At 44.3% G+C, this 22,904-nt stretch overlaps 1 protein-coding gene across 2 annotated transcripts in view; it reads right to left on the minus strand.

Annotated features, from left to right (window-relative positions):
- The window catches only part of TPK1 (thiamin pyrophosphokinase 1), a 412,744-nt gene that overhangs the window by 101,920 nt on the left and 287,920 nt on the right, over window positions 1-22,904 (minus strand). For both annotated transcript variants that reach the window (XM_033930308.1, XM_033930309.1), the window contains one exon: window positions 20,674-20,785. In XM_033930308.1, coding sequence (XP_033786199.1) covers window positions 20,674-20,785 — 112 coding nt within the window. The remainder of the gene's footprint in view (window positions 1-20,673; window positions 20,786-22,904) is intronic.

The raw sequence follows: 22,904 nt of genomic DNA on the forward strand, positions 1-22,904 counted from the left end.
CCAGGCACAATCACAAGGATAGTTGACCTCTAAGAAATGTCAGACTGAAACAGTCAGGCCTTTAATAGTCTCTGAAAGAGCAGAAAATCACCAGTAGAGTGGAACTTACACCGCAGCTTGTTTCATAAACAGAGAAGGATGCAGGAGAAAGCTTGACTTGAGCTGTTGTCAAACAAGCTTCCTTTGTTGCTAAAACTGCCAGCAAACAGTCTCCTAGGGTCTACTGTGCTTAGTTTGGCAAATAGAGCTGCAGTCGGTCCTTGAGATATACTGGACTGGACTTGAGGTCATTGCGAAGCTTTGAAATGCAGCACCATGTGATCATGTGCAAATGCAGACCATTAAAGTTGTACTGCTGTATTCTAAATTCATTGCAAAGGCCTGAGAGGTTTTTTTTTATATTTGGAGACTGGCACATAAGGCGGTGCAGTGGTGTGTTTTGAGTGTGTCTGTCGTGTGTGTTGATAAAGTAAGTCTACTGAACTATAGTTTTAGCTTTTACATTTAAGCGCTAATGAAAATACACTGCTGGCAACTTTGAGATTAGACTGGAATTTCTATTTTTTTTTTTTTTTTTGTCTTAAGAGAAATTCAGGGCTGGATTCTCAAAATTTGCTGGAAAAATCTGGCAAGTCAATGTATGTGGCCATAGTGGGAGCGATTTGACTTTTATGGGCGATACCATAACAGCAAGCAAATTGTATGCATGCTATTTGTGTGGAGAATCGCTGGTAAAGTGGGGGAGGAACTGTGCCTGGAGCTTGCTCAGAAGATTAATCACTAGGTACAGCTCCTCCCTTCTGTCAAGCTGCTCTCCCTGCCCTGATCAACTGAGCTGCAGGTCTCCCCGAATCCTGCTGGCTTAGCTGACTGACCGGCAGGGAGAGCAGCAGAAGAGAAAGTCCCACCTCCCGCTGACACCCCCCCCTTCCTGCCTCTGCCTGGACCCGCCACACTCTGTACAAGATTAGCAGGAGGGATGCCCACTCCCTCCTGACTCGGTTGCCGCTGCCCAGACACCCACACTCCCCCGTATCTTAACGCTGAAGAACAGCAGGAGATATGTACACTCCCTCCTGCTGGTAGGCCGCTGGGATCCCCCCCTGGAATCCCTCCCCCCCGGGTACCTCAGCACTGAAGAATGGCAGGAAGGATGCCTACTCCCTCTTGCCGGCATGCATTAATACTGTCAATGATATTTGCATATCATCCACAACTCTATCAATCTCCCAACTCCATTGACATAAGGCAGCTCTACAGTGACTCCCAGGAGAACTCCCACCTCCTGGGGGTGGGCGACGGGGGTCATACTTGTTCATGTATTCCATGAATAAAAAATAAAGGTAGTCAGCTTCTGATCTTATAGAAGAAGTCAGAGTTGCACTTCAGTGCAACTTGATAACTAAAAACAAAAATGCATTGAGTTAATCCAATAAAAAAAGGTATTACCTTATTTCCTTTATTCTATTTTTAAATATTACCTTAAAAACAGAAACAAATAGAACATGCACAATCAATTGTTCATAACACCTGCTATCCTGATAAAGACTTCAGAGGAACTATCCAGAAACTGCCTCTGAAAATCCTTACAAGCTGCTTCTGTAATATATGGATAAAGCTGTCTTAAGTTATCAAGATAATAGACTGAATATTGCCATTACTTTTCCAGATAATTTCTATGACTGAATGCCTTAACTAAATATTTAATGCCAGCCACTTTCCAAATAGTGGCACTAAAATCCAGGTATTTTTTGATGTTTGCAGGTGGCGTTAAAAAACAACAACTAAAAAACACTGACTGACTGGCCCAATAGCTTATTAAACAGTTGTGTTAACAGAAACAACATATAGGTCATCTTCATCTTCACAGACTGCAGCATAAAACATATGCTCCTTCAGGGCATGGAGCAGAACCAGTACCCAGCCCTTCATAATGAGTTACCCAGTCTTCATGATCAGACTGTCCAAACACATATGCAAACAGCTTAACTTCAGAGATAACAAATCTCCTTTATGCAAAACACAATACAGCTAAACAACCTTCATGTTCTCAGGAAGTTCCCAGGATTTCTTCTCAAACCTTGGGGTCTAAACTGGGTCCTGAGTAGGGTTACTAGAGGTCCGGGTTTTCCCGGACATGTCCTCCTTTTGAGGATATGTCTGGGGGTTCCGACGGCTTTTTAAAACCTGGCACTTAGGGTTTCATGTTCCCTGCCGCCGTGTTTTCTGATCCGGCGGCAGGGAACACTCTGGCCACTCCCCTCCTCCCGCCCTCGCTCACCAACCACTGGAGGAAGCACAGGCAAACTCTCTCCCAGCCCGCTGCCCTGTCACTCCTCACACATGCACAACGCCGAGCCAACAGGACACTGCCCAGCAGAAGCCCCAACACAGCGCCGACCACAAGGGAATTGCGCACAGGAGCCCCACTCTGACACAACCCTCCAAGACAAACAGCATGGACATGGAGCCCCGAAGGCAGCCCGAGAACACGTGCCGACTCTGCCAAAAAGGCCCGGCACACAGCTCCACCTGTGCAACCACCGCGCGCCAACTAAAGAAAACGCCACGGACGCCCGCCCGCAAGGAAGGCCCTCAGGACGACGCCTGCAGCTCCGAGCAGCCAGCGCTCCCGACATGCAGCCCGCCGGGAAGAGGTGCTATTGGACCGGGGGAGCAAGGAAGAAGGACAGGGGGAGCAGGGAAGAGGTGCTACTGGGCCGGGAGAGCATGAAGAGGGACAGGGGGAGCAGGGAAGAGGTGCTACTGGACCGTGGGAGCAGGACGAGGGACAGGGGGAGCAGGGAAGAGGGACAGGGGGAGAACGGAAGAGGTGCTACTGGGCCGGGGAACAAGGAAGAGAGACAGGGGGAGCAGGGAAGAGAGACAGGGGGAGCAGGGAACAGGTGCTACTGGACCATGGGAGCAGGAAAGAGGTGCTGCTGGACAGGGAAGTGGAGTGGGGAGGGAAATGCTGCTGGTAAGAAAAGGGGGCTCGGGCTGAAAGGGAACAGATGGGAGAAGGGGGCGGGGGGGGGGTTGGTAAAAATGGGTTTGGAGCTGGGGCTGAAAATATGGGAAATGTGAGGGAAGGAGGCTTTACTAGCACCCGTTATTGTAACGAGCTTAAACACTAGTGTATAAATAATCTGGAAATGGAAACAATGAGTGAGGTGATCAATTTTGCTGATGACACAAAATTGCTATGCAGACTGCGAGAAATTACAGAAAGACCTTAAAAGCCTGAAAGAATGGGAATCCAAACAGCAGATGGAATATAATATGGAAAAGTACGAAGTGACGCACATTGGACAGAATAATCCAAATTACAGCTACTTGATACTAGGGGCTCCTTTTACTAAGTGCTACAATGCCCCGCGTGCTAACCCTGCACTAAACAGAAAATGCTAATGCAAGCTCTATGGAGGCATTAGTGTGTAGCGTGCGCGGCAATGTAGCGTGCGTTAAAACCACTAGCGCACCTTCGTAAAAGGAGCCCTAGGTTTCACATTAGGAGACACCACCCAAGAAAAAGATATAGGCGTCATTGTGGATGAAATGTTGAAATAATTTCCTCAGTGTGTGGCGGCAGCCAAAAGGCAAACAGAATGTTAGGGTTTATCAGGAAAGAAATAGACTATTATAGAGCCTCTGTTTCGCTCCACAGTGTGATCTCACCTTGAGTATCGTGTTCAGTTCTGGTCAGCGCATCTCAAAAAAAAAGATAGTGGAATTAGAAAAACTACAAAGAAAGGCAACCAAAATGATTAAGGGGATGGAATCTTCTCATATGAGGTAGAGCTAAAAAGGTTAGGGTTCTTTATCTTGAAAAAGAGATGGCTGGAAGGGCAGATATGACAGAGGTCTATAAAATTCTGAATAGAGTGGAACATGAATGGGTAAATGTGAATCGATTGCTTACTTATTCAAAAAGTACAAAGACAAGGGGACACTCATGACATTACTTGGTAATATTTTTTAAACAAAAAGAACATATTTTTTCACTTTGGAAACTTACCAAAGGATGTGGTAAAAATCAATTACTGTAACTGGATTTATAAATGGTTTAGATAAATGTAATTAAGGCAGATTAAGGGAAAATCACTGTTGATCCCCAGGGATTAGTAGCATGGAATTTTGGTACTTCTTGGGAATCTGCCAGATACATGTGACCAGGTTTGGCCACTGTTGGAATTAGGATACTGGGCTAGAAGGACCTTTGCTCCGACAGTATGGTAATTCCTATGCTATTGCCTTATTATTTTCATTGCTCTATTTTTGTTCATTTGGAGGGTATATGGAGGATTAGAATACCACCAGTGTGGGTTTTGTGAGCTTGTCCAGAAACTAATTATACAGCCAGCCATCAAGAACCCTTGGGAAGAGGATTTTAGAGGAGACTGATTTTATGGCCACAGATACTAAAATGAATGTGGGTATCTGCCTCTGGGGTCACCCTCAGTCTCACCACATTGGAGGACCCACTACACGTGAAACAGATTGCCTCAGGATTAGAGAGATGAAATGGATGTGCTAACATTTTGTAAGAAATTAAAGATATAATTTATTGCCATTACAATCCACATACAGACGATTGCCATGAAAACTAGCACTAGCTATTCAATGGTATATAATTAAAATATTCTGGAGGCTTTTTAACCAAATTGTAGATGGCTGTAGTCATAAATAGAATTAAAACATACAAAAAAAAAAAAAAGAAAATTATATCTTTTTTTGTGAACTAAATATATTATTTGACTAGCTTTTGAAGGCAGTACTTTTTTCTTCAGGTAAAAAATAAACAAAGGATATAGAAGTGAAATATAAAAGCATTCCAATGTGTTTATCAGAGTTGCACTTAGGCATTCTGTGGTAAAAGCCTTCTCTGAAAGGTATTAAAGCACTGGGAAACTTAGGGCTCCTTTTACAAAGCCACATTAGCGGTTTAACGCACGTAATAGCGTGCTAAACCGCTGGCCACGCTAGCGGCTACTGCCTCCTCTTGAGCAGGCGGTAGTTTTTCAGCTAGCGCGGGGGTTAGCGCGTGATGAAAAGTCACTTAGGGCTTATTTTACAAAGCCACGTTAGCGGTTTAACGCGCGTAATAGCGCGTGCTAAACTGCCGGCCACGCTAGCCACTACCGCCTCCTCTTGAGCAGGTGGTAATTTTTTGGCTAGCGTGAATAAAAGTCACGCGCCCTAAAGCCGCTAACGCGTAAAAGGAGCCCTTAGTAAATCATCTTTTACTTTAAAATTGGTGAGAATTTGGAATGGACTTCCAGATTCTCTAAGACTGGTAGATCAATAATTTCAGTTTCGAAAAAGTTAAAAAAATCTGGTTGTTTTCACAATAGCTAATCTGATTTTAGCTGCCGTATAATAATTTTAAGCAATTCAACATACTTTTTTAAACTTTTTCCATCCATCTAATCTAACCAATCTCTGTTTTTATTCCACAGTTTTTATTTGTTATGTTTCATTTTTTAATGAACTGTAAACCAAGTCGAGCTCCTTAGGGAGTAGATTCGGTATATAAAATGAAGTGCAAACCATGTGCTAAAAAAGGTTTCCTTAATTTTTCTCTATAGGGGTGTATCTGAGGAGCAGAGAGTAGACATGACAGTGTGAATCAGTTTGCACAGTTATATTACTCTGACCAGATTAGCGCATAATCCTTTAGGCCTATATTTTATAAATGATGCCTTAATTTAGGTGCTGGTAGGTGCTCTACCAGTGCCCAAGTTAAAAGGGAAACGCAGATGTTCAAGGCCCAGCCCAGGCAAGAGGCAGGATCTTCGGTCACCGGCACGTCCTGTGGGTTGGTGCTGCGTGCCAGTGCCAGATCGGGGTAAGGGCTTGTGTTTGGGCGGGCGGGGGATGCCGGTTTGTGAGCATGGAGGTGATACTGGTTCTCAGGGGGGGGGGGGGGCTCGCAAATCGAGTCAACGCTCAGTTTGTGATGCACAATTTGCTCGAGTGTTTTGCAAACCAAGGTTTGACTGTACCTACAAATCCAAAATGTTGCCCTGCAAAGGGTTTGAGTTTGAGACCACTGGCTTATACCTTTAGCACAGTCACTTGTAGCACTGTTTTTTTGAAGAGTAATGGATCATAATAGCATTAAATCATGATATGAGGATATGATATTTTTAAGGAGTTCTGCAGTCTGGAATTGCAAAACAGATTTCTATGCATTTTTAACTGACTGTTCATATAATTTTCTTCAGTTTCTAGGTTTATCTTTCTTTAGAGTTGGCAAAAGATGCTGCTTAGATACTGCTTTTGAGTACGTACAGCTCCCCCTCCCGATTCGCGGTTTCTCCAATCGCAAATTTGGTTATTCACTTTTTTTTTTTAGCCTTGATTTTTAATTGCGAAACACTGCCCCGGACCATACCTGGTGGTCTAGCGGTGACATGGGGCAGGAGCGATCTTCGTACGCTCTTGCCCCGTGCAGAGTCGTGCTGTGAGTTCCCATGGTCTCACAAGACTACAATGGAAACTCCCGTTGTAGTCTCGTGAGACCACAAGAACTCACAGCACGGATGCACAGCATGGTTCTGCATGGGGCAGGAGTGAAGGAAGATTGCTCCTGCCCTGCGTCGCCACTAGACCACCAGGTAAGGTAAGGGAGGCAGGAGGGAGGCAGGGGAGGGTCTGAGGCGGCCCCAAAAATTATTTATGATTTTACTTATTCGCGGGTCGGATCTACCCCTAACCCCCGTGAATATTGAGGGTCTGCTATACTGTAAAGATTATTATTATTATTATGAAAATGCTCAAGAAGGCAGGTAAGGTGGCTGTGATGAGATTTAGCTCCTGACCTTTGATGCTTTTTCTTCTTTGAGAACTCAGCAATGCTGAAATTTGAAGTGAAGGTGAAGTTATCACCACATGTATCAGCTGCCTTGCTTGGCTTTTGCCAGCTTCTATGAGGAGTTTCATCAACACTGGCCAGCATTAGAACATTCCTGTTTTTCTAGATCTGATGAAGAGAGGCCCCAGCATGGGAAGCAAGGCATTGCTTAGGCCCTAAATTTTAACCCATCGCCAGTGGTTTGAGAGCCTAGATCTGTAGTGCTGTGAGTGTAAGATATCTGTGTGTATCTTGAGGGAGGGAGCACTTGTTCCAAGGGATCTTCTGAAACAGGAGGCAGAACGTTGCAACATGGAAGTGACTCAAGAGGGCCTGGAACCAGTGCAACACTGGCTAGATTCACTGAAGAAGTCTAGATTGGTGACTACGGGAGAAGGGTGCACTTTGTCGGCATTGCTGACTGTTCCTCCACTGGTGAGAAAAATGCTGCTAAATTTTGGTGAAACAATCTTCTACCATACTTACACCCCTAATTTATTAAGCCGCTACAGAGGTTTTTAAAGCAGCCCAGAGCGCTAAATGCTCCAATGCTGCTCCGACGCTCACAAAATTCTTATGAGTGTCGGAGCATTTAGCGCCCTGGGCTGCAGTAAAAACCTCTATCGTGGCTTAATCAATAAAATATTTGAACTAAAAAAAAAAAAAAAAAGAGGACCTTATTTTCTGTATATTTTAAATACAGAGTAGTTCTTTAAATATCTTTTTTTATAATTTCAAATTTAAGTTCATATGTTTTTATAAATTAACAAAAAAAGTAAAGAAAATTAGAACAGGTTAGCATATTTAACATTTTTTAAACATGATTAATGCATTAGCCCCCCTTTTACAAAACCCCATAAGTTTGTTTATAGCGCCAGCCAGCACACTGAATGTTCCGCGCTACTCAGATGCTCATAGAGTTCCTATGAGCGTCAGGAGCAGTGTGGAGCATTCAGCGCACTAGTTGGCACTAAAAAACACATTTGCGGTTTTGTAAAAAAAAAAAAAAAAAAAAGGGGGGGTGTTAAAATTTTAACTTTAGTTAATAATTTAAAGTGTTAATTGCATTATACCCCTGGCAACCCCCCCACTCCGAACTTGCCTGTTCAGACAGCAGTGCATACCATATGATGCTTCTCTTTCACTGAAGCACTACCTAGTCTTAGAATTTTTGGATAGAGTAAACAAGCAATTCACATCTACCCTTTCCACTCAGGGCTTCTTTTATCAAGGTGAGCTAGCAGGGTTAACGCGTCGGACATTTAATCACGCGCTAAACCCCGCAGCAAGCTAAAAAACTAACGCCTCGTCAATGGAGGCGTTAGCGACTAGCGTGGCAGGCGGTTTAATGTGCGGTATTCCGCGCGTTAAACCCCTACAGCGCCTTGATAAAAGGACCCCTCAGTTTTCATCTAAGCCCTTTAATGCCTGCTACTAGTTTGCATCAAAGTCTTCCGACAAGCACAGCATTAATATATTTTAATATCTGACAATCCTATTCCACATGAGTTTTTAGGAGTGATTAGTATTTTATAATTAACTTGTGCCTTGTTAACCATTGCAAATAAATTTTAAATAATACATTTCCATATTTAATTTAAAAAACAAAATGAGACTAGAAAGCTGAGTAAAAATCATTAATCAAGCTAACACCAAAATTTTAATAATATTAATCCTTCAAGCCACAAAATAGCAATCTATACAACTCAATTTCTACTTCCTTTAACAATTCAGTATAATTATTTTGGTACAGTAAAGCCAGATCATTCAAAATCAGTGGAACAAACTTTTTAAAACCAAAAAGTGAAAACTCAGGAATGTTTTGTTTCAGTTGCTAAATGTCACAAAATTAATCGAGGTAATTACTGTTCAAATAAATAAGAAAGCGTGACATGAAGACTGCATGGTACGGTTTAATATTAAGAGGGATATAGAGAAGGCTAATTAAAAAATTAAGGTTAGACTTTAAAAAAACTAACTTTGTTCAGATGGAGGATTATGTCAAGGAACTGTTGTCTGGATGGAGCAGAAATGAGGTTAGCGCCCAAGAAAGGGATCTGGGTGTCATTAGACAATGCGATGAAATGTCCAATGTGTGGCAGCGGCCAAAAAAGCAAACAAGATGGAATTATTAAAAAAGGGATGGTTAACAAGACTAAAAATATTATAATGCCTCTGTGTCGCTTCATGGTGCGACCTCATCTGGAGAACTGCGTTCAATTCTGGTCTCCTTATCTCAAGAACGATATAACAGCACTAGAAAAGGTTCAAAGAAGAGCAACCAAGATGATAAAGGGGATGGAACTCCTCTCGTATGAGGAAAGACAAAAAAGGTTAGGTTTCTTCAGCTTGAAAAAGAGATGGCTGAGGGAAGACATGATTGAAGTCTACAAAATCGTGAGTAGAGTAGATTGGGAAAAAGTGGATCGATTTTTCAGTCCATCAAAAATTACAATGACTATGGGACATACGATGAAGCTACAGGGAAATACTTTTAAAACCAATAGGAGGCAATATTTTTCACTCAGAGAATAGTTAAGTTTTGGAAAACATTGCCAGAGGTTATGGTAAGAGCGGAGAGTGTAGCTGGTTTTAAGAAAGGTTTGGACAAATTCCTGGAGGAAAAGTCCATAGTCTGTTATTAAGACTTGGGGGAAGCCTCTGCTCGCCCTGGATTGGTAGCATGGAATGTTGCTACTCTTTGGGTTTTGGCCAGGGCACTAGTGACTTGGATTGGCCACCGTGAGAATGGGCCACTGGGCTTGATGGACCATTGGTCTGACCCAGTAAGGCTATTCTTATGTAGAAATGCAGTGGGCAAAACTGAAAGGAATTATTGTAAGGGCAACAAACCTTTTTGTGAGGCAAGTAAGTAAAAGAAGAGTAAAAGAAGGCCACTTTGGTTCTCAAAAGTAGTAGCTGAGAAGGTAAGAAATAAGAGGTTGGCTTTCATAAACTACAAAAGCTCGCAGAAAGAGGAAGACAAGAAAAATTTAAGAGAGGCTAGAAATTAAGAGACAGGCAAAAATTAAGAGGCTGGAAAAGTTAAGAGAGTCTGGTCAAGTAGTCAGAAAAGCAAAGATAGAAATGGAAGGAAAAAATAGCCGAGACAAGACATTTTTCAGATATCAGTGATAGGAAGAAGTGGCATTGTGGACTCAAAAGAGAAGGGGAGAAATATGTAGAGGTTAAGGCTGAATTGCTTAATAAATATTTCTGTTCTGTGTTCACAGCTGAAATGCTGGGAGCAGGACTGCAAAAGGGATGGAGAAGTGGTAGAACCTGATTGATTTTCAGAGGGTTGTGTTCATGAGGAGCTAGCTAAATTCAAGGTAGACAAAGGGCTCCTTTTACAAAGCTGCGCTAGGGCCTTAACACGCAGAATAGCGTGTGCTAAATTGCCACGCGCGCTAGCCCTACCGCCTCCTTTTGAGCAGGCGGTAGATTTTCAACTAGCGCGTGCTAATCCAGTGCGTGCATTAGAAACGCTAGCGCACCTTTGTAAAAGGAGCCCAAAGTGATGGGACCGGATGGTATACATCAGAGGGTACTGAAGGAACTTAGGGACGGTCTGGTGGCTCCGCTGACTGACCTTTTCAATGCTTCTCTAAAGTCAGGAGTGGTGCCTGAGGACTGCAGAGGGGCGGATGTGGTCCCTCTACACATAATATTTGGACTCGCACCATGCAAACAACTCAACTAAATACTATAAATAAAACTACTAACACTTGATGGCAAAAAATTTGGCCGCAGCTTTATTAATTCATTTAAACCAATAACCATGTACATCCATTTTTATTCCTCCCTTCCTTGGCGGCCTTTAGTTTCCTTTCCCCAACAGCTAGTCGGTCACGACCTAGCTGCTTTGCCCCCCAAATTCCCATATCTTAACTTCAACTTCAATAAATCCATTAGCAAGACCTGCGGTGTCGCCCGGCCTCACCTCCGTCTGTGGCGGTGCCGCACACAGTCTACAACATTATAATCACAACTTATTCTTCCCTCCTCCCTGGCCGCCTGGAAGGATCCCCTTCCCATTTCCGCCAAAGCGGTGACAGCTTATGCTTGTCACCGCTCCCCCAATAAATTCACTAAACTGCAGCCAAATTAAGCCTGGTATAAAGATTCTAACAAATCCTGAAGTGTGCTCAAGAAAATATTTAACCCTATATCAGATAAATGGACTCCATCAGGGCGATAGAGACTAGGACAATCAACAGTCAACAAATCATGACTCAATATCATACCCCCCATACATCCCACCCATCTAGCCACATCCACATTCACACGACGACGCAGACGCTCAATCCCTCTCTCAGAGCGAGCATCCTTCCATACTAGACGAGGGATAATCTTAGACCAGACTATACGAGTTAGAGGAAAATCTGAAAAAATACGGATAAAGTCCCTCTTCATCTGATTAATTAAATCCACACCCTTGACATAACATAAATCATTCCCACCCAAATGTATCAAAATTAAATCAGGATAGGAAAAACGTTTAGCCTCCAACAAAGTAGGCAAAAGTTGATTCCAGCGCATTCCTCTCTGTCCCATCCAGTCAATGTCGATACCAAGACCAGCCAGGCCAAGATTCAACCCCCATCTGGATTCAGCTGCATGCTTATGCGCCCAGAACAGGAAAGAATGCCCACACAGCCAGATACAAATATCAACTGGCAAATTCCGGATGGAGACTAAACAGAAAAGAAGAAAGAAATTAACAGTACAATCATGAAGACACTGTGCGAACATAACCCAAATATCTATTTGAAGCCCAACGCCCAATTCTTCGAATAAGATCAGGGGATCCCCCTTTATGTGCTGCAAAAGTCGCTGCCCCAATTCTGAAAGAATGAGTACCAAAAAGTGTAGCATCCAAACCCAAACTAACTAATACTTTTTTAAAAAGCAAAGCTTTTGATAGCGTTCCACACCGCAGGCTGTTGAACAAACTAAAATTGATGGGATTAGGGGATACATTCACAACATGGGTAAGGGATTGGCTAGATGGTAGGCTTCAAAGGGTGATGGTAAACGGTACCCCCTCCAAAACGTCAGCAGTGATGAGTGGAGTACCTCAGGGCTCCGTCTTAGGGCCGATTCTATTCAATTTATTCATAGGAGATTTGACCCAAGGACTTAGAGGAAAAGTATCACTGTTTGCCGACGATGCCAAACTATGCAACATAGTTGGCAAAAGCAGTGTGCCTGACTTTATGACGAAGGACCTAAGACAGCTTGAACAGTGGTCATCAACTTGGCAGCTGGGCTTCAATGCTAAAAAATGTAAAGTAATGCACCTAGGCAAAAAAAATCCACACAGAACTTACACACTAAATGGTGAAACCTTGTCCAGGACCACGGTGGAACGTGATTTAGGAGTGATCATTAGCGACGATATGAAGGCTGCCAATCAAGTAGAGAAGGCATCGTCCAAGGCAAGACAAATGATGGGCTGTATCCGTAGGGGTTTTATCAGCAGAAAACCTGAAGTCATAATGCCGTTGTACAGATCCATGGTGAGACCTCATCTCGAGTATTGTGTTCAATTCTGGAGACCACACTACCGAAAAGATGTGTTGAGAATTGAGTCGGTTCAGCGAATGGCTACCAGGATGGTTTTGGGGCTCAGGGAACTCACGTATGAAGAAAGGTTAAAAAAACTGCGGATGTACTCACTGGAGGAGCGAAGAGAGAGAGGGGACATGATTGAGACCTTTAAGTATATTACTGGGCGTATAGAGGTGAAAGATGATATCTTCAGTCTTACAGGGCCCTCAGTAACCAGAGGACACTCGCTGAAAATCAGGGGAGGGAAATTTCAGGGTGATGCGAGGAAGTACTTCTTCACTGAAAGGGTGGTAGATCATTGGAACGAGCTGCCTCAGAGGGTGATTGAGGCCAGCAGCGTGTTAAGAGTTCAAGAGAAAATGGGATATTCATGTGGGATCTCTAGGAGAGTAAGAATCAGGGAGTGGGTCATTGGTATGGGCAGACTCGATGGGCTATAGCCCTTTTCTGCCGTCAATTTCTATGTTTCTATGTTTCTATGCAGAAAATTGGAATCGAGTTAATGGGGCCCCGTCAGCATGCACTAACCAATACAGACCCTTTTTAGGCCGAATCGGCGCATACATGTGAGCCAAAGCCACCGGACATTCAGAAAATGGAGCTGAGGTACGTAACCTCAACCAACTACCTTTTCCCAGAGGGTCTGTCTTAGAGCGCCGTATGCAACAACGCCATTCCGATGCAGACAACACCACATCAGACCCCAAAATCCCCGTCCCACCTAATGCCCGCTTGGAAGGAGCAACCAACTCACTAATACGAAGTGCTCCAAAAAAGGCTACAGAAAAAGCCAAACGAAAAAGAAGTACTTCAAAAGGAGACACACAAATCCCTTGAAGAGCAGATCCCATAGCCACCAAATTCTCGGGCAAGATCGACAACCGTAACACAGTAGGACGGGTATGAGCAGACCCTTTAACATAGCCCACTCGAAGCTTTTTAACTAAAAAGGAAGCAGTAGGATCGATCCACCCTCGTAACTTACAAAGAAAAGCCACCCCAGCTAAGGCTTGATTGAGGGCACCCACAGACCAACCCATGGCATGAGCAAATAAAATAAAGTTAATAATACAAAACTCATCAATCACTGGAACCCCAGTGACCAGAAAATACTGTAAGAAGTGCTCAAAACGCCGCAAGCCTGCACTGTAGACTCTCCAAGTAGTGGATGCTAATGAATCCGTCAACAAAGTCGAGAAGATACCAGGAAATGCTGCCACAACTCCTGAGGCATCACGGTTGGCCCAGCATCCACTCCCGGGGCCAAAGCATGAAAACGGACCCACTGAAAGCGAGAGAGAGAATCAGCAAGATCATTATTGTAGCCCGGCACATGCCTCGCTCGCAGAGTCAAATTCAGTTGTAAACAATTCAACACTACCAGGCGCAATAATCCCACTAAAAGAGGATGATGTGCACTTTGCTTATTTACAGCCTCCACCACTGCCGAATTATCAGAACTCAAAAGGACTCTTCTATTCATCAAATGGTAACCAAACAACTGCAAGGCCACCCAAACCGGAAAGAGCTCCAAGAAGGCCACATTAGCACACCAACCCCGGGTACGCCACCACTCTGGCCATGCCTCTGCACACCAGGCCCCATGAAAATAAATTCCAAAACCCGACCCCCCAGCTGCATTTGTGAATAACTGCAAATCTGCAGCCGACACCACCGGCTGAGGCCATACCCGGACACCATTAAATGTCAACAAAAATGTTTTCCAAATCAGTAAATCCTCATGGACCACCCTAGACAAACGAATCCGATAGTACTTTTTATGGACCCCTTTAGTCAAAAAGGCCAAGCGACGAGCAAAGACCCGACCCATCGGAATAACCCTAGAGGCAAAATGCAAACGCCCCACCAAAGACTGCACCTCAGTGAGGGTCAATTTGCGCTTCTGAAGAGCCCTATCAATTTCCATGCGCAATGCTTGAACTTTTTCTGCTGGCAAACGCGATTCCATGCGCACAGAATCTAACTCAATGCCCAAAAAACCCCAAACCGAACAAGGCCCTTCCGATTTTTCTTCCGCTAACGGAACCCCCAAAAATTGCATTAGGCAGCGAAAAGTATCCAACAATACACCACACTGATCAGACCCCGCTCTCCCTCCAAACAAAAATCATCCAAATAATGGACTATCGCAGGCGACCCAGAACTCTGCTCATTTGCCCAATGCAGAAACGTAGAGAAGCCTCAAAATATGCATGGGCATACATCTATCAAAATAAAATTGGTGTTCAAATTGAAAACCTAATAAAGGAAAGGAAGAAGGATGAACCGGCAGTAAATGAAACGCCGATTCAATATCCGCCTTTGCCATTAAAGCACCAGGACCCAGCCGCCGCAACATGTCCACTGCACAATCAAAGGAAGCATACTGTACAGAACAAAAATGGGAATCAATAAAAGAATTCACACTGTGACCTAACGGAAAAGATAAATTATGTATTAAATGGAATGACACCCAAAGGAGACAAAACCATATTATCAAAAGGAGGAGTCCGGAAAGGCCCCGCAATTCTGCCCAACTGAATTTCTTTGCCCAATTTGTCCCGTACAACTGTCGCATACTGAGAAACCGAAGGGGAATTAACACAGCGGTGTGACAACAGAGGACCATCAAAAGGTATAGGGAACCCTTCTGCAAAACCATGTAATAGCATGCCAGCATCATCCCGATTCGGATAAGTATCCAACCAACCCGAGAGATGCTGCAAATTAACGGGGGACGGAGCCTTGACCAGACACACCGGGGGCAACGGACCAGGCTGATCGTCCTGTCGGCCCTTTTGCCCAGGCACCCGGGCACCTAAGAGCGGGATGGGGACCTGTGCACTGACTGCACAAATGTCTGAATCTACATCCAACGCGGTCACACCGACCGGAATTGAAATGGAAACACAAGGACCCCAAGACCCCACCTCGCTGTCCACCTTGCCACCCAGGCAAACCGGGTCCTCCATTACTTGCCCCAGCTCTACCCACTCCTGCTGCCCCCCAACCACCCCTCCCCAAGGGCACAGAGCCTCCCGAGGAGGGTACTCCCCGAAAAAAACGCCGGTCTAACTGACGTCATTTCTGTCAACCACAAATCGACATCCCGATAACCCCAAGCTTCAGACTTGTCCTGAGCAAGACTACGCCGAAAATGCTCGTCATAATTTAACCAAGCCCACCCTCCATAAGTCCGGTAGGCCCGTAGAATTAAATTAGCATAACGAAGCAAACCCGGATATAAACCAGGTTTTGCACTGCCTAGAACACTAGCATAAACATGAAAACCTAACATCCAATTAAAAATAGTCCGGGAGACCCGAGTCCTCTTTTTCTTGCCATCATCCTTACTGTCTTCACTCTTTTTCTTATCCATACCCTCCTGCTCATGCTCTAAGAGGGAAAATACATCAACATATTTCATTCGTAAAATCTTTCTCTTCCATTTCTGAGACAACTGCCCGTCTAAAGGAGCAATCTCACATAAAGTGTGCCCAGAGCGAGAAAACTGAGCAACCCCACTGGAAGGCCCAGCCAACTCAACACCTACGCTCCCAGCAGTACCAACCGGCACTACATCTGAAGAGGAAGAGGATGATGGCGAATGGGAAGAGTCCCAAGAATCAGAAGACTCCCAAACCTTCATGGGATCCTCTGCTCCAGATCTCCGAGTCCTCCGCTCCCTATCCAAATGTTTCACTACATGCTGCAGACGGTGCAAAAACTTTTTATTCCGCAGCTGTTTTCCCAAAGACTTTAACCCAGAACCACCCGAACCACCCGAACCACCTTCCGCCCCAGCCCCCAACCCTTCTAGTCGTCCCCTTCCACCCCCAGACACCATATCCAATAAGTCAGACAGACAACAAGAAAATTCACCAGCAGGAACCACTGCCTCAGCAGACACACCTTGCGATTGGGAAGTCCCAGGGACCTCACTCTCCACTGCCTCTGTTGCACTTGCTGGCACGGCAATCCTCGCACCAGTCACCCGGACCGCAGCCGACCGGCTATTGCGCACACCGCTGCTAGGACCCGAGCAACGGGAAATCTCCCTCTGCCCCTGCACCCTTGAGGTAGTGGAGACCCGTGCCCTTGAAGCAGCCTGCTTAGAAGCCCGCTTAACACCGGATGCCCTCCTCTTCTGCTGCCCAGCCTGTTTGCTAGGACCTTTCTTAGGAGCCATACTAACACCAGGGCACCTCACCACAAAGCAAGCAGGCAGACAGCCAGTAAAGAAAGCAGCCACACTAACCACAGGGTTAAACCAGCACAAAACACACCAAATTACTCAATTGCCTCAAAGAAATGTAAGAATTAAGCCAATCCTTACCAGCAAATGTCGCCTCCTGAAAAATAGGGCTGAAGCCAAACTTCAATGCAGGCAGCTCTCACAGCCAGCCCCCAGCTGACTGAACACAAAGTCAACCTGCACACTCAGGCACCAAAGACGCGAAGGCGTGAATGCGCCCCGACGCACTGCGAACAGCCCGCTGACTCCTTCCGACACAATAACGCTGACTTGGCCGCGCTTACAATAACAAATGCGCCAGCCACCCGACAGCACACCGGCCGACCCGAACACGAACAGACGGCTCCGATTCCATACGCCGCCGGCCTAACCCGCTAATGCGCTCCCACAGCACCAGCACAAGGACGACAAACACCACCTCACCAGTTGTTTTTTGCCGCGTCTTGAAAAGGTAAAATTAATAATAATAAGAACCACACCAGCCTTCACACTTCCTATCCTTGACAAAACACCTAAAACTAAATAAACCACAGGCAGGAAACAACTAAAATTCACTTCAAATACCCATTCCCTTCACACTTTTCTTTCCTCACAGACACCTGCCCTCCTCACCCAACCTCCCACAACCAACAGCTCACTTCTCCCGCCCGAATTCCACCAATCAATTCCCCCAATCACTCAACATTCTAATCCTCATTCTACCTTCTAAGTTCCTCCAATCCCAACGTTAATTCTTTTTCCTACCACCCCAACCTTACCCAATCATCACACCCCTTTTTCTAACCCCCCCCATTCTTTTTCCACTAAATGTTTTCTTTGCTGTACTCGCCAATATTATGAGCCCTCTGTTTTACACAGAGAGCTTTCAAAAGTGGGCTAGGATTCTTCTTGAATTAGTAAGGTCACCAACTACACTATATATGATCCCTTTGCTGAACATGCATTACCTTATGGCCCTTCTGGAAAGGAAAACATTACAATTCATTTATATTTGGGTAGTGACCAACTTATAGCTCCAATAAACATTGGCATCCAGATGGTCAAGGGGTGAAGGAGAGTATCATGGAAGAGAAAACTAACCTATTCTTCTGTAATATTAAACCTACTTTTATGTATTCATGTGATCCCTTTGTGTTTAAGCTGCCAAATTCCCTATGTAGGGGGCTGGCTTCTGTCTAGAATTTAGAACATACCGTGTCTGCCTTTAAGGCTTGTATGTCCTCATATATTGATATATTAAACTGGGCACAGGCTAATGTATACATTATTTCCACATACTACCAACTTGTGCTATTTTATCACAGATCACAGATCACAGAGACAGAAAGGGAGTGATAAAGGAGGAAAAAGAGGTAGCCGACAGGTTAAACAAATTTTTCTCGTCAGTCTTCACAAGAGAGGACACATCCAGTGTACCAGAACCCGACGTGATCTTCCATGGAGACCAAGAAGAAAAACTGTCAACAATAGAGGTGAGCCATGAGGATGTCCTCCAACTGATAGATAGATTGAAAAGCGACAAATCACCAGGCCCGGACGGTATCCACCCTAGGGTACTAAAAGAACTAAGAAATGAGATAGCGGGAATACTCCAACAAGTTTGCAACCTATCCTTAAAAACTGGAGAGATCCCGGAGGACTGGAAGATAGCAAATGTTACATCTATCTTTAAAAAAGGGTCAAGAGGAGCCTCGGGAAACTATAGGCCGGTCAGTTTGACATCAGTTGCGGGCAAGATGGTAGAAGCACTGATAAAGGACAGCATCTGTGAGCACATCGAAAAAAAAATGGGCTGATGAAAGCGAGCCAACATGGCTTCTGCAAGGGAAGATCGTGCCAAACAAACTTACTGCACTTCTTTGAGGGGGTAAACAGTCAGTTGGACAAAGGGGAACCCGTAGACATCATTTACCTCGACTTCAAAAAGGCCTTTGACAAGGTACCCCATGAGCGGCTACTTAGGAAGCTGTGGAACCACGGGGTGGAAGGGGACGTGCACAGATGGGTCAAACACTGGTTGGCAGGCAGAAGGCAAAGGGTTGGAGTGAAGGGTCATTACTCGAGCTGGAGGAAGGTCACGAGCGGGGTTCCGCAGGGGTCTGTACTCGGGCCACTGCTGTTCAATGTATTTATCAATGACCTGGAAACGGGGACGAAGTGTGAAGTTATCAAATTTGCGGATGACACTAAACTCTGTAGAAGGGTTAGAAATGTGGAAGAGTGTGAGGATCTACAAAGGGACCTAAGAAAACTGGAGGAGTGGGCGAATAAATGGCAGATGGACTTCAATGTGGGGAAATGCAAGGTCATGCATTTAGGGAGAAAAAACCCGATGTTCAGCTACCAAATGGGGGGATTTGTGTTAAAGAGAAGTAGCCTTGAAAGAGATTTGGGTGTACTGGTGGACACAACAACGAAGTCAACAGCATAATGCGCAGCAGCCGCGAAGAAGGCAAACAGAATGTTGGGTATTATTAAGAAGGGTATTACGACCAGAACGAGAGAAGTCATACTGCCGTTGTATCGGGCAATGGTGCGTCCGCATCTGGAGTACTGTGTTCAGTATTGGTCACCGTACCTTAAGAAGGATATGGCAATACTTGAGAGGGTCCAGAGGAGAGCGACACGAATGATTAAGGGCATGGAAAACCTTTCATACGCTGAAAGATTGGAGAGACTGGGGCTCTTCTCCCTGGAAAAGAGGAGACTCAGAGGAGACATGATAGAGACCTACAAGATCATGAAGGGCATAGAGAGAGTAGAGAGGGACAGATTCTTCAAACTTTCAAAACATAAAAGAACAAGAGGGCATTTGGAAAAGTTGGAAGGAGACAGATTCAGAACCGAATGCTAGGAAGTTTTTCTTTACCCAGCGTGTGGTGGACACCTGGAATGCGCTTCCAGAAGACGTAATAGGACAGAGTACGGTACTGGAGTTCAAGAAAGGATTGGACAATTTCCTGCTGGAAAAAGGGATAGAGGGGTATAGATAGAGGGCTACTGCACAGGTCCTGGACCTGTTGGGCCGCCGCGTGAGCGGACTGCTGGGCATGATGGACCTCGGGTCTGACCCAGTAGAGGCACTGCTTATGTTCTTATCCCATTTTACACCTTGAGATCTAGTTACTAATAACAAGTTTTAATGGTAGCCCACGCTGATAAGTTCTCCCCGTAGGCAAAATTTTGGCATTTGCATATGTAGAATAGTGGTATGTGTGTGCATGTATATGCACACACATACCACTATTCTACATATGCAGCTGGCATGTAAATGTTAATGCTCGCTCTACAGAATTACTCCAGTCTGCAATTTTAACATGTACTCTTTTATGCCATTTGCATGCCTTTGATGGAACTTGCTTTCCCATTTTTTCACTCTTGCTTTTCAGATATCTAATCCAAGATGTCTCACTGTTGTTTTAACCTGGATATTCTCCTACTGACTGAATCAATGCCTTAAAACAACAACAACAACAAAAAACCCAAGGTTTTCTTTTTCCCTCATTCATAGCCTCTTTTTTAACATGTCCCTTTCAATTCTGGATTTGATTGTCATTTTCCTTCTCTGCTAAAAATTGGTCTGCATTTCTACTTCTTTTTCCTTTACATTTCACAGTGCAGCAGTCCTCACAGGAATGATTACTGATCTTTTTACCCCCTATAAACCTAGAATGAGAAAAAAAAGACACAAATCGTTTAAGTGCTCTGATATCCAGCTGTATAATCTATAGATGTTTTGTTCTTTGCCCATCTACTGCTTTACCTATCAATCCCTTATAACTTTCATTGACTTTGTCAACTGATTTACAACACTACTCCCATGTTTGTCCTCTGTTCAAAAGGTCACAATTCAAATTCCTCTACTTTATATATTCCGTTATTATTGTGCATACTTTCAACACTATACACCAATTTTTTTTTTGTTGCTCTACTTGTTCCAATTTATTAAATGTACGTTGCAAACAAACCAAAGTAATGTAGAACTTACTGAGGTCCCATTTCAGGCCTGTTGTGGTCACACTGTTGCAAGGATTACCAACTGGAATGAGACCACACCATTCTCCTTCTTTTCCTGTGGCCACATGCAGTCTGTGTTTTCCCTACAATGAAGAAGAATGCATTGGTCAACACAAATCAAATCTTACTGAAATAAAAGTTGGAGATGCAGAGATGTGTGCACTTCAACAAACAGAAGAGAGAAAATATAGAATCAGGTATCTTAACCTAATATTCTTTTGAAAGCTACAACAGAGGACAAATATCTTAGCGTAAAAAGGTGTATATAAATTACGAACTGTATATGCTTTAGGCCAGGGGTAGGCAATGCCGGTCCTCGAGAGCCGGAGCCAGGTCAGGTTTTCAGGATATCCACAATAAATATGCATGAGATAGATTTGCATCTCATGGAGGCAGTGCATGCAAGTCCATCTCATACATATTCATTGTGGATATCCTGAAAATGTGACCTGGCTCCGGCTCTCGAGGACCGGAATTGCCTACCCCTGCTTTAGGCCAAGGGATCTCAAATGTTCCTGAGAGAGAAATTTGCATAAAATGGAGGTGATAAGTATGCAAATCTCTCACATGCAATATTCATTAGGGATATCTTGAAAACCTGACTGACTGGTAACCCCCCAGGAAAGGTTTGAGAACCACTGCTTTAGGAATTATGGAACATAGCCTTGAAACTATAATGCTATGCTGTTTATCAAGTTTAATATAGTGGCTGATGGCTCCTTTTAGCTTTCTCTCCCTGAAGAAGCCAGTAGGTGAAACATGGACTGAGTCCGAGGCTGAGGATAGAGACAGGCCTCTCAAGACTTTGCTGTTCTGCAAGTTTTCTAAATATATTTACTTACATGGAGGAAAATTCAATAATTGGGCGCCACAATGCAGCTGCCTCAGTGCTGCACACTGAGTGCCACTTCTACATTTTGGCACACTCGCTTAAGGCATATCCCCGGGAGCACCTAAGTGCAGTAAACTATACACATAACGTATTCTATAAGATAGATGCATTAAGTAGGCATATGCCCACCCCCCTCCATGTACTGCTCACACGTATGCCCCCTTTGTAGTTACATGCTAATGCACTTAAGTGCTCTGTTACAGAATAGCAGAATATGGAAAAGGTGCTTGCGTCTTACATGTGCAAAGTGCGGAAAGGGACGATTCATCGCAGCCATTTCATTGCAGGACGTTTCAGCACAGCTGTGATGAAATGGCCACACTGAATCATCCCCTTCTGGTGGGAGAGGGAGAGGTGCCGCATCGTGGGCAGGGAGGAGAGGGGGAGGGAAAATTTTGGGAGGTTGTGGGGAGCATCACCCTACCCCCCCCCCAATGCTGAATCGGTGCCACTAGGATTGCCTGAATAAGGGGAATGACACAGACTAACCAGCACCATTCACAATACTACTTACCAGGTGCATGAGGAAAACCAAAATCCTGTTACTGACATTCAAGGTACTGCACATATCCAAACAACACTACCTGTTAAACAGATTAAACAAACATGTACCACCATGGTCCCTACGCTCCAGTCAAGAGCTTATTGGAAGTACCTTCCTTCAGGGACTTCAAATATAAGCGCATCAGGGAGAGAATGTTCTCAATGATGGCCCCAGTGTAGTGGAACACCCTACCAAAAGAACTAAGAACAGAACCGGCATTGGCAAATTGAAGAAAAAACTGAAGAAAGTCTTGTTCACAGACTACTTCAGCTGATGTAGGCTATCAGACACTTAAGGGACATTTGGAGGAGTAATATTAACTTATCCTGTATTATATGTGACACAAAGATATGTTTAGTTTTTAAACTACAGTTGTTTACTATATACCAAGCATGTCAAACTCAAAGGCTGACATGGGCCAAATAAACAAGATTTAAGTTTATGTGGGCTACAAAAAAGCAAAAATATTTTTTCATAGAAACTTATGACCTCTTTTACAAAGCTGCGCTAGCGGCTTTGCTATGCTAATGGCCCCGAAGCCCATAGAGATATAAAGGGCTTCGGGGCCGTTGCTGCGCGGCTTTGTTAAAGAGGCAGTTAGGTTTATTTAGAAAAGCACAGTATAAAAAAAGAGCAACAATAAAATTAATGTTTTCTTCCTGACACTTGGCAACTCTTCTCTGCTACTATTTTTCCTATTTCGGGGGAAATCTTGTCCGCAGTAATTACTTTTAAAACTGACCCAATGTGAATGTCGGTAATTCTG

This window comes from Geotrypetes seraphini, chromosome 2 (genome assembly GCF_902459505.1).
Source record: "Geotrypetes seraphini chromosome 2, aGeoSer1.1, whole genome shotgun sequence".
NCBI classification, from domain to species: Eukaryota; Metazoa; Chordata; class Amphibia; order Gymnophiona; family Dermophiidae; genus Geotrypetes; species Geotrypetes seraphini.